An 11819-nucleotide genomic window follows, 5' to 3' on the forward strand; every position below is an offset into this window, starting at 1 on the left:
AGCAATTCACTCCTTCTTATCGTGCGGCTGCCGATGTTGACGGACAGCTACACTTTGACGTTCAGGTGGGTCAAGCCACAGACGACCGCGGCCACGAGCGGCAGCGGAGCGTCCCGAAGTGACCGACTCTGACTGCCGTTGAATCCGGAGCCCGAACCCCGCCAGCCCCTTGCCCAGGGCGCTGTCTCTCGAATCAACTCCTGCTCGCTGCCTAAATCGGTGGGAACTTACAGCCGAGATGGGTTCACAGCTGGGGATAGGCGCTCGTCTCGGGATTCGGCGTCCGTGGTGGACATTCGACGTTCCTCTGGAGGGAGGCAAGCCCCTTAGTCGAGGTACCAAATCGAGACTTGACACAATGGGGCACTCATTCTAATATTAGCCCTCGGGTTCTTCTCGCTAGTGGCGGTGATGACGATGATGGAGCGAAACTACAACGGCCTCTGAATTTAAAACGTGCCATCTGTGTGTGTGGGGGGGAGCAGATCCACGCACGCCTCGTGTTAAACGCGAGTCGAACACTGTACCCTAGCCACACTCAAACATTCTGCAGAGTCTGGGTTCATCACCACAAGGGAGAGTGAATTCCCGTACGAGACACATCCCACACGACTCGACTGACGAACGCCAGCCACTTAGCAGCAGCAGCGAGAGTTACGTTTGTGAATCCAATAAACTACAACAGCAATAATCTACAACAGCAATAATCTACAACACCGCCTGTAAGCCACACACGCGAACCTTACCGGTCACTTGAGTAGTCTCAGCAGCAGCAGCACGCTGTGTGTGGTGAATAGGAGGTTGGGTGGAGGAGGGTGAGTGGAGGGTGAGGTGAGTGGAGGGTGAGTGGAGGGTGAGGTGAGTGGAGGGTGAGTCGAGGGTGAGGTCAGTGGAGGGTGAGTCGAGGGTGAGTGCCGGGGGCAGTGAATGGCCAGAGCTGCCTGGCGCTTCTGATTTGTACGGCAGCCCCGCGGAGCCCCACAGTCCCAACGCTGCTGCTGGGTGGTGGTGGTGATGGGGAGCGCGGGGCGGGGGGAGACCGGGGCTGGATGAATGAAGATCGACGCCGTGACACGAGACGCACGTCAGGAGCGGTGGGGGGGGCGCCTCCCGTGACACAACGCGACGCGACCGTCCCACGTGCAGTCCGGCACGCGCGCGTGCGTGCGCGTGCCCGTGGGGGGTGGTGGTGGTGCGCACGTCGAGGTTTGACTCACGGCGAGTAGCGGCAGCAGCAACAGCAGGAGAGGCTCCTCTCTCTCGCTCGTGCAATGGAGCTATATGGGGTGCGTGCGTTGACTCAAATCGGTCACTTTTATTCCACCCCTGTAACTCACGGGGGGGGCGGGCCACGCTCTCCCAACTCGCCGATTGCACCACGACTTCCACCCGCTGCTCTGGGCTGTTGTTGCTGCTGCCCGCGCGTGCTGCCCTCTGCTGGGAAGTCTTCCCCGTGGCCGGGGGGGAAGGGGGTCAGGGGATTTGCCGTCTCCCCTCTCCCGCCCCCACACCACCCCCCCATCCCTGAGAACAAGTTCCTGATTAAGCTAGTGCGGGGCCTGGAGCATGATGTTATAAAGGGGCCCTACATTTGAAATAACATACATTTTTAACTTGCATAGTAAAGTAATTGTATTTTTTCATTTGCTATACAGCCAAGATAATACGACAAATCGCTAATCGTAAACAGCCAGTCGTTCATAAGAGTTGAAGGCGGTATAGTACTATAGTAATAGAGCAAGTGCAGAATCACTGAACCCGAGTTGATAGCTTGAAAGCATTTCGCGCGGGGCCCTTGAAAGTGCGGGGCCCGTAGCTACACGTGTAGCTAACTTATGCTGCTGGGATAATCCGGAACTGCTTATAACGAAAGTGAAATTTGGTTGTGCACGTCTGCCTGTGTGTGTCATCGGGAGGTTGTAAAAAAAAAAGTTTTAGCAGTGAATTCGCTTGCACGTCGCCCGAGTCGGCTTTCGTGAATCGAGATGTCACACGTGGCCCAAAGGGCCTTTTGTTGCCAGCAGGGCAGCTCACCGCCAGCGCCTCTCTCTGCCTTCCTCCGCCAGATGCGCGCAGCTGCCGCGCGGGAGACACGCAGCAACCTCCAAGATCTACCCTGATAGTCTTAGACTCACCACACAGAGACCCATAGACTCACCACACAGAGACCCATAGACTCACCACACAGAGACCCATAGACTCACCACACAGAGACCCATAGACTTACTACACAGAGACCCATAGACTCACCACACAGAGACCCATAGACTTACCACACAGAGACCCATGGACTCACCACACAGAGACCCATAGACTCACCACACAGATACCCATAGAGTTACCACACAGAGACCAATAGACTCACCACACAGAGACCCATAGACTCACCACACAGAGACCCATAGACTCATCACACAGAGACCGATAGACTCACCACACAGAGACCCATAGACTCACCAAACAGAGACCCATAGACTCACCAAACAGAGACCCATAGACTCACCACACAGAAACCCATAGACTCACCACACAGAGACCCATAGACTTACCACACAGAGACCCATAGACTCACCACACAGAGACCCATAGACTTACCACACAGAGACCCATGGACTCACCACACAGAGACCCATAGACTCACCACACAGATACCCATAGAGTTACCACACAGAGACCAATAGCCTCACCACACAGAGACCCATAGACTCACCACACAGAGACCCATAGACTCATCACACAGAGACCGATAGACTCACCACACAGAGACCCATAGACTCACCAAACAGAGGCCCATAGACTCACCAAACAGAGACCCATAGACTCACCACACAGAAACCCATAGACTCACCACACAGAGACCCATAAACTCACCACACAGAGACCCATAGACTCACCACACAGAAACCCATAGACTCACCACACAGAGACCCACAGACCCATAGATTCACCAAACAGAGACCCACAGACGCTACTGGGACGTGTGATCCTACTAGTGGCACTTGTCCGACTATAGGAGCCCCGTTTCTAACTGCTCTCATTCACCGTCTTCAAATGTTTATCTTGTGGCTCTAGTGTCCAGCCTTTGTGCCCAAGACTGCCAACACATGCGTGCCTCCAGCCAAAGACCTTTACAACAAACCGGAATCCCCTGGTCACCCCAGGTCCCCATCTGCTGTTTAACCCTACTCTTTTCTACTTTTACTCTCAACATTACGTTGTGTTTGTGAATACAGTGTCGCAGGCTTAGAAGTCTGCAAAGGAAAGCCAAAGACGCGAACCCCTTCTCGATCAACGAACATTTTGTGAAGTGTAAAATGTGTTTCAGATTTGGGAGCATTCTGTGCTGAGGATTTGTGTGCAGCCTGGACTTTGCACTTGTGGCGTCTCGTGCCAAATTGCTCACTAATGGCTACGCGGAGAATTGTAATTGGTATTTGGCAGTCATTAATGTATTAACTGCCAACATTCAGCCGTGGCGAATGTCAAACGTCAAGTTCAAAGGTGACAGTGCGAAGGTGATATTGAGTGCTCGCACGGCAACTCACGGCTGCCCTGCGCCCACAACGCGCACCGAGCCGAGTACAAAGTCTCTGTGTGGGTTATCAGCCTTCGTGACAGCCGAAAACCCCGCACCTCGCTAGCCAGACACAGCCCGCATCGCCCGTGTGTATTAAGGCACGTTGTATACGTCAGCAGACTTACTCAGTAGGGGTTAACCCTTAGGGATATTTGTTCAAGTAAACTTATATTAAACAAACTAAGCGCTGTACTTTTTTTATTTACCAGGTGAGGCCCACTGAGCTAAGACGTAGCTCTCTTTTTCGGGAGCGACCTGACGATCGCAAACGATAGCTGGACGAAGAGGGGCTTATCATCACGTGGAAATTAATTGCAGCCAAATTCTCTAAAATGCACGTTGGTTTCTCAATGTTGAGGGGGGAAAACCCGGAGGGCCTGAAGAAAAATCCACGCCACCACGGAGAGAGTGAGAAACGCAAACTCCAGGGTCGGGATCGAACTCACGACCTCCTATAATAGAGGTTTTTGGGGTTAGATCGCGTTAATATAAATGTGTCGTTAAACCCGCCACCACCCAACGCAGCCAATTAGTAAGGTTTGTCACGTAAACAAAACATGGCAATTCCTTACTAGTACAGCACACAATGTTGTGGGTTTACTCTCCAACACACTGTTTTGCTGTACTAGTAACGAATTGGCACGTTTTGTTCACGTGGCAAACCTTACTAATTAGCTGTGTCGGGTGGTAGGCGGGTTTAACAACACATTTATATTTACGCGATCTAACAGACAAAAAAAACCCCTCTATTATCGATGATATTGGTCGCGAAAGCCTACGTATTAAACCCACGACCTCCTGTATACCAGGCGAAGTAGTTAACATCTCCTGGCGCCCATATTGCTCTACCCCCTGACCCCTAACTCTTGACTGATGAATGCCCCGTGCGTCAACTGTGTCGTCAGCCGCTTAACGGTGGAAGTTGTGTGCGCACTGCCACAGCCCAACGGTTATGCGGAATTTCGCGCACGTTCAAGCAGTCGAGTTATGACATAAAGTGGATTCAGGAAAATTATCACTCCATTTCCGCCTTCGCCACAGCTGGAACTTTATGCGTTTGAATGATGACAAGGCAAGACAGCAGAGATGTTGTTAAGCGATGCAATCAGTGCAAAAACGACAATACAGGGACTCCTCTGCTTACGAACATTCGACTTACGAACTTTCAGAGATAACGAGAGCCGTAAGTTCAACTGCCGCGCAATAGATGGCGGTGGTGGCACCTAAATCGGCAGAACATGAAGAACCAGTGGCATCTACGTCTACAGGAGATTATACAACTTTTAAAACCATCCCCCGCGTTAAGTGTATATGCCGTCCAACGTGTTTTGAATCAACAGGAGCAAAGTTGGACTTGCGAACAAATCGACTTACGAACAGACCTCTGGTACCTAACTCGTTCGTAAGTAGAGGAGTCCCTGAGTACATTGAAATCACGAAGGTCGTCGAATTCCTGTGGTCTAACCGCGTCAGCCATCGTTACGACGTCTGTGTGAGCACGTGACGCCGAAGGAAACACGTCAGGATATCTTTAACGTAACAATGATGTCAGATGTAAGGCGAACGTCGCTCCGTTGTTAACTACCCCTACATTGAAACACGCAGCCGTATGGATTGCACCATTTCTGTAGAGTGGGAACTCTTTGCAGATCACTTACCAAGATTAAAACACCCACGTGTCGTGCGTGCAGTAGTCCTGATTATTGCAACAACAAATGACAACATAACCCAAACCCCTGTGTAACCGTGAACACTGCATGCGCCTGAACAGGTAGGGGGGGGGGGCACGGGGGGGGGAGCACGAGGCATGGGTCGCGCTTTTGGGCACGCGGATTCTCAGGATCGCCCCCCCTTCTTCTTCTGCTTGAGCTTCATGTATTCCTCGTCGCACTGGATGGTGATGATGCTCAACAAGGACATGAACTCCTGGAAGTTCACTTGGCCGTCCTCGTCCGTGTCAAGGTCCTGCATCAACTGGTCCAGCATCCCCGGATCGAGCTGATTCTAAACAACAATATAAAGATACGGCGGATGATGTGCTTCCGACGCCTTCTGGGAGTGCGTTATTGCGAGCGACGGTGGTTCAATATGAGCAAACCCGGGACCGGTTTCGACATGCTGTGTCTCTTCGGCAGTCAGGCTTGCTCTAAATCAATGCTGGTGAACTCAAAGATGGTATGGGCAACGAGCCTATCTTTAAGATACGGGCCCTAGGTCAACGCAAACATGATATAATACCAGAACACGAAATAAGCGTGGGTGTCGTAGTGGAGAATATATAAGTGGGAGAGAGGGGGCTCTGTTAACATTTTGGCGTTCTCTGGTCTACTGACACTGGTGAGACTGGGCCATCAAGAAGGTTGCTGCCGCTGGTGTCGGCCAATCAGTTTCAAAGACAATGCCATCTATAATTGTCAAAGCATGTCTTGTTTGCATGTTCACAAGTACCGTGTGTGGTTAATGCAGACTTGATTCCTTGCAAAAATGTATAATTTGGTGTTTTTACATCTTAAAACCTCATTTTTCATTGCCAGAAAGGGTCGAACTTATTCGTATTTTCGTACTGTATACATACAGGGTGAATTTGCAAAAAAATGTGCTGCTGCCTCCAGGCTCTGGAGACCACCTGGAGAAGATTCTAGGCACGCATTGACGATGATGGCGAACAAGTCGAGACTCTTTGACCTTTTGAAGCTATTACCATATATTTGTTATCATGTTACAGTGCATTATCCGTTCTATTTTTCATTAGAAACGATAGTCCCGTATAAGTGTTAACATTTTTTTAAAGCACCCTGTATTTCCACTGCCGACCACAGTGTTATTGACAAACGTGTTTGAGTGTTTCGTTGTCCGTGCCTGTCTACGGTGCGTTGCGTTGGATTGGGTGGAGCCCCAATTGAGCAAACACCAACAACAACAACCCTGCAGGCGATCAAACGCGCGAGTCTCGCGCGATGTTACACACGCAAGGTAGAAGGTGCGGCCTTGCAATGGCTCGCTCGCACCAAATGCCTGGCCGAAGGGGCCTCTGCCAGGGCGCAATCGAGAGGGTCATTGACATGCGCCGTACGTACGTTGAACTTCTTTCGCACCGTACGTAGCCAACCGTGCTCATCGGAGGTGCCCGGGGGTTAGTGACAACAGAATGCTCTTCCACGTTGACCGCACGTGTGTGTTGGGAGGTGGGCGTACCCACATTTGACCCCACCACATTGCGTCCTATGACTATCGACTGTCGTGTATTATTTTATTGCTGGGCAGACAGAGGTGGGCATTGGGGGGGGGGATTGAGAAACGTGGCCATTGTTTCATCTGTCCCACCAGGGGGAAATCAAATCCTCTGGATTGCAAGTCCAGTGAGCGGCACAAACCACCCACATCCGAGTCATCTTCATCTGCGCTGACCGGGAGAGAGAGAAGAAAACTCCAAATATACAGCAGCCGTCAGGGTCGGGATTGAACCCACGGCCTCCTGTATACGAGGCGAGGTAGTTAACATCTCGCCACCTGTCTTAAAGCCTCACCTCTTCTCGATTGCTCATTCTCTTCCTCTTCGCTCCCCTGGTCCCACCACTTATTCCCGTCCCTCCCCTACCCTTTCGTGACCCAAAGGTACCCCTCTATCGCTGTCACACATCCCCCAATCCTAGCACGCCCCCTTGCGACTGCATCATTCCATTCTGCGTCGCCGTTTTGCAAGCTATGTCAAGCGCCGCGAGCGAAGGTGCTCGCTGTATAAATATACGATTCGACTAGATGATGCGTGTATGGTACGGGTCAAAACCATACGTTGGAGAGACGTGCTGAAAGTAACGTGAACCTCACTCCCCGCTCCGACTTGCCTGGGCAGGTGCGGGTTGAGGAGGCGGCTCGTGCGTCATCGCGCCTCGCCCGCGAGGGCCTCGCCCGCGCCTCCGGCTCATGCCCATGTGAAGAGGCTGCACTAAATTGGCTGCAGGTCCACGGAGTCAAGGAGCCGTTTAGATGTTTGAGCCAGAGGTCACGGAGACCCTAGACACAAAGAGGCACTGGCCCTTGGGTCCAGGCTGGCTCAGCCTGAGCTCGTGGTCGTCAGGATTCAGATATTCAGATTGTTAAGCCCTCTCTCTCTCTTGGCCATGTCTTCCCATGCTCCGAGCACACCTAAGGATATTTGCGTACTATACTTATGCAATGTGTATTTGCACAACGGCTAAATGCGACCACACATCAGCACACGGCACAGAGAGTGTGCGCATTTATTTTGTAAAGGCAGTGGTGACAGGCTGAGAAAACGGAAAGTCTTGAACTTTACTTAAACAGGAGCGAGGAGTCCACAGCACAGGTGGCTGGGTGAAGGAAAATTCAGACTTGTGTGGGCAGCAGAGAGAGAGAGAGAATCAGCGGCTTCTTACTTAATCAAGGGTTGACTGGGAGCTTTTACAGAAAGCTCTGGTTGCCGAAGAGGAGAGTGCATGGAGTAGAGTGAAATGAGAGGGAAGCAGTGATGAGTGTGATCCTGAAATTAAACCAGGATTGGATTCGGAACCAGTGGAATGAGCAGAATGCTGGGGCGATGTTGGTTTAATTGCGGGTGCCGTTGAAGAGTCTGGCAGCGACATTTTGGATCATCTGGAGTTTGGATATGAAAAACATATGCACTGATAAAAAATCTCTTCGTAGTAGCGTCATATTGCTTTTATACGTTGATGTCTTTATTTTCATGATCAAAATTAGCTTTCAGAAAGTACAGCAACCCACTCTCGTCCATCTCTTAAGAAGTTTGATCTCGGTCGGCCCTCAAATCACTGCTATTTTCCATTTGGGTGCCTCTGAAAGATGTCTCCAATTATTTTGTGCGTTACTTTTCTTCCTCTTACATTCATACCGAGCCCAACTGTGCAGCCGTCTCTCAATGAAGTAGTTTCCTGCGGTCTTGTTTCCTTTATGCATCGCACGCTTTCCGATATCAGGAAGGCACTGGAGGTATGCACTTTTAAATGATTTAGATTGAAAACTCATTTTATTAAAACTGCGTTTTGTGTTTAGTTTGTTGTTCTTCCCGCCGCACCTCCGATTAGTACGGTTGGCTACGTACGGCGCGAAAGAAGTTCAACGCACATACATAATGAGCCCAATATTGGTAATGTAATTATAGAACACACTGAAAACTTTAAAAATGCCTTTGGTAATAGGAATGGAGTCACGTGTATTCGTGAGTAAGCATAACTGGTACGAATGTTTATGGTCTAGATTCCATAGTTCTGCAAATAGTCCCCAGAACTTCATATTCTTAGCTCTTTCGGTAAAGTCACGTTGAAGGGAAACAATAAAATAATAAAAAATATATAAAACAAGAATATGAATTACTGCAGTCACGAAAGCTTTAAATCAAAATTTAGTCCCCAGAACGTTGGTAATCAACTCTGATCACCCTGCTTCAGTTGCATTCTAAGTCACTGTACAGTTTTAAAACAATTATTGGTGCCATGCAAAGTACTGTACATCCTGCTAATGACCAGACTCTAAGAAGTTTAACCCGTAGGCTTTCGTGACCAATATCATCCATAATATAGGGTTTTTTTTGGGTTAGATCGCATAAATATAAATGTGTCGTTAAACCCACCACCACCCGACACCGACAATAAGTAAGGTTTGTCACGTAAACGGAACATGCCAAGTCGTTACGAGTACAGCACACCGGTGTGTTGGAGCGAAAACCCACAATATATTTACAATGAACACACCGGTGTGCTGTACTAGTGCTGTACTAGTGACGAATTGGCATGTCCTGTTTACGTGTCAAACCTTAATAATTGGCTGTGTCGGGTGGTGGCGGGTTTAACGACACATTTTTCTTTACTCGATCTAACTCTCCCGCCCCCCCCCCCCCCCAAAATAAACCTATATTATCAACTTTAAGAAACATTTCACTTGCGTGTAAATGTGATTCGGGTGCCAGAGCCAACCACTGCGAGGTGGCCATCCTCTGCGAGCAGCTGTCAAAGTTGTGAACAAGCGGGGTGCGGCTAGCCGTCACTTTTTCTTTGTACATTCTTTTGTGCCACACCTCATTGTGCACGTATTCTTTCCCTCGCAGTTCAACGAACATTTCCCCTGCGTGGGTCACACGTATAATATGCATCGCACGCTGGAAATGTTCGTATCGATATGGCCTATACACATTCGTCGCGCACGTATAAACACACGAACACGTGGAGTTGACCTGCTTGGGGCGAATCGCTGGTACCGGTTCTGTCTGCCTTATCGCCTCTGTGCAAGATAAAAAACACATTGCGGGAGTCCACGTGGTGACTTCTGTACGCTATGCCTTTGTTGGTATGCATGCTACTCGTTATTTATGCATACATTTTATTTTATTATTTACTTAAGTTATGTTCTCTGCGATTATTTTTTCTTGTTATGTGCATTTTTTCTCGTTATTTATGTATTATTATTTTTATTTGCTCGCTAACTAGTAGGGTTTTATTTTTGCGTACGTAACTGGATAATTAATGTGCGGCATTGTGGAATGCAATTGCATAACTTACGCTATATAAAATGAAATTTGTATTATTATTATTAAACCCAGAGACAATTGCGGAGGCAAGCTGTGCGTGTGGGAATACAGTACCAGGAATCCAGGGAGCTCAGAGCGCATTAATTCCCCAAGCTCCTCTTTGCTGAGCGTGGTCGCGTCGCCAGACTCGGAAGAATAGGCGTTGAACACCAATACAATGTCTTTAATGATTCCGTCCAGTTTGGGTTGGGCCATGTTTCTGCGCTTGTGTGTTTGTTCGCTGCGTGCCACAGTGTGGAATTGAAAAGACAAATCGTTACCGTGCTCTCGCGTTCATAGATTTCACAACTGTATATGACAAAGAAAAAAGACCCCTCCGTGTAGCCTGTGACAGACTGTAGGGGGCAAGTGCTGTTAGCGAGTAGCACCTATGAAGGCCGGCACGGCACACGGGGGGGTGGGTGGCCAGCACCACGCCCGACCGCCTTTGTCTCCCCGGCGGCGACGTTTACACATCGCACCGGCTACTCATTTCAGACGGAGTCGACCTAGGGGAGATCCAGGACCGGTTCAGATAATCGTCATCGGTGTTGACCGTGAGCGGGAATCGAACTCGAGTCGTCGGGTTCGTAGCGCAGCGTAGCGCTGACCGCTACACTACCGCTCCTCCCAAAACTGTGTATCCACACACACACGCTTTGATGTATTCGTGTAGGCAAGCGACGCACAATAAAATAAACATGTGGGTGAGCGCGTTTGTCTGGTTAAGTGTCGATAGAATACGCGTTGCATATCTGTAACAGTAGGTGAACGAATAAACGAGCGAAGTTCACGGAAACCACAACAGCCACGCAGGCAAGCAAGGATAAAAGAGCGATAAGGCAGTGACCGTGCCAACGACCATTCACAAAGCGATAAGGCGTCGGCAGACGTGGAACTCACCTCGATCGCTTCCTCGGCAAATGTCTGTGCTGTGTGGCCGGGGAAGGGGCTCTTAACGCAGCTGGCTCAGGTGGCACACCCACCCAGCCCAAGCGACGTGGTCACCCCCGGGGCTTCTCTGCCTAATAAGCAGAGACACGTAGAACCAGTAGGGAATGCGGCACAAAACAAAAAAAACATGCGAGCCGGTGTCTCTGTCGCGGCAACTTTAACGTGTCGAGGCTCCCTCTGTTTGCGCCCACCGCATCTTGCCAATTTTCCCTCGGTGGTGATGGATGCCCCCGTGTCAAAAGGACAGTCATTCGCCGTGGAAGATTGTCTCAGGGGTTTTCACGTGGACGTGTTAAGAAGCTATGCCATGCTCAATACGGGAACGCACGCAAAGAGCCAGGCAAACAGACACGCGCATTCTGTTTCAACAAACAGAAGAAGCTGTGGTGGGAGCCCGCTGAGAGGCAACGCGTCCATTCGTCACGGGGGTAGCTGGGGTTGCCAAAAGGGGGAATCGCCCAGGTTTTGCTTTTGTAATCCCGGGTGTGTTGAGGCCTCTCTCGCACCAACTCCTTCCCCTCTAAGCCCCATGGTCACCCGCAGCACACCCCGATCCCTGTGAGCCCCCGTCTCAGCTGGGTTCAGCCTGGGCCAGTGAGGCTGGGGGTTAGGGGAGCGAGTCAGGCCCCTGCTCGCGAGGTTGCGCGAGCAGACGACGGTAGAGTGCAGCAGCAGCACGATAACCTATTGTCCTATCAGAATCGTTATTTATGCTGGAGAGAAATCCGATGAGCTATACAAGCATAG

The 11819-nt window shown here is 50.2% G+C and overlaps 2 protein-coding genes across 3 annotated transcripts in view; both read right to left on the reverse strand.

The window, feature by feature from the left end:
- LOC116950595 (monocarboxylate transporter 2-like) overlaps positions 1–1342 on the reverse strand; it is a 39645-nt gene extending 38303 nt beyond the window's left edge. Inside the window, exon 1 of one of the 2 annotated variants that reach the window (XM_032968496.2) lies at positions 1218–1342. The gene's annotated coding sequence lies outside the window, so the exon portion shown is untranslated. Of the gene's footprint in view, positions 1–746; positions 1166–1217 lie in introns of those variants that run through there. The other variant, XM_032968497.2, reaches the window with a different exon arrangement.
- Positions 1343–4596: 3254 nt separating this feature from the next.
- On the reverse strand, positions 4597–11340 carry LOC116950767 (protein S100-A1-like). Its single transcript, XM_032968823.2, has 3 exons — positions 11022–11340; positions 10194–10359; positions 4597–5581 (listed from the first exon to the last, which is right to left on the reverse strand). The coding sequence occupies exons 2-3, from the start codon at positions 10332–10334 to the stop codon at positions 5414–5416; spliced, it is 309 nt and encodes a 102-aa protein (XP_032824714.2). The 5' UTR covers positions 10335–10359; positions 11022–11340; the 3' UTR covers positions 4597–5413.
- Between the last annotated feature and the right edge of the window lie 479 nt (positions 11341–11819).

Source organism: Petromyzon marinus, chromosome 40 (genome assembly GCF_048934315.1).
Source record: "Petromyzon marinus isolate PM22_M1 ecotype Great Lakes invasive population chromosome 40, UKy_Petmar_22M1.pri1.0, whole genome shotgun sequence".
NCBI classification, from domain to species: domain Eukaryota; kingdom Metazoa; phylum Chordata; class Hyperoartia; order Petromyzontiformes; family Petromyzontidae; genus Petromyzon; species Petromyzon marinus.

Coding starts and splice junctions, on each gene's coding strand:
- LOC116950767 (XM_032968823.2), bottom strand. CDS start 10,334: ATGGCCCAACCCAAACTGGACGGAATCATTAAAGACATTGTATTGGTG. Junction 5,582..10,193: donor CTGAGCTCCCTGGATTCCTG/GTACTGTATTCC, acceptor ATTGTTGTTTAG/AATCAGCTCGATCCGGGGAT.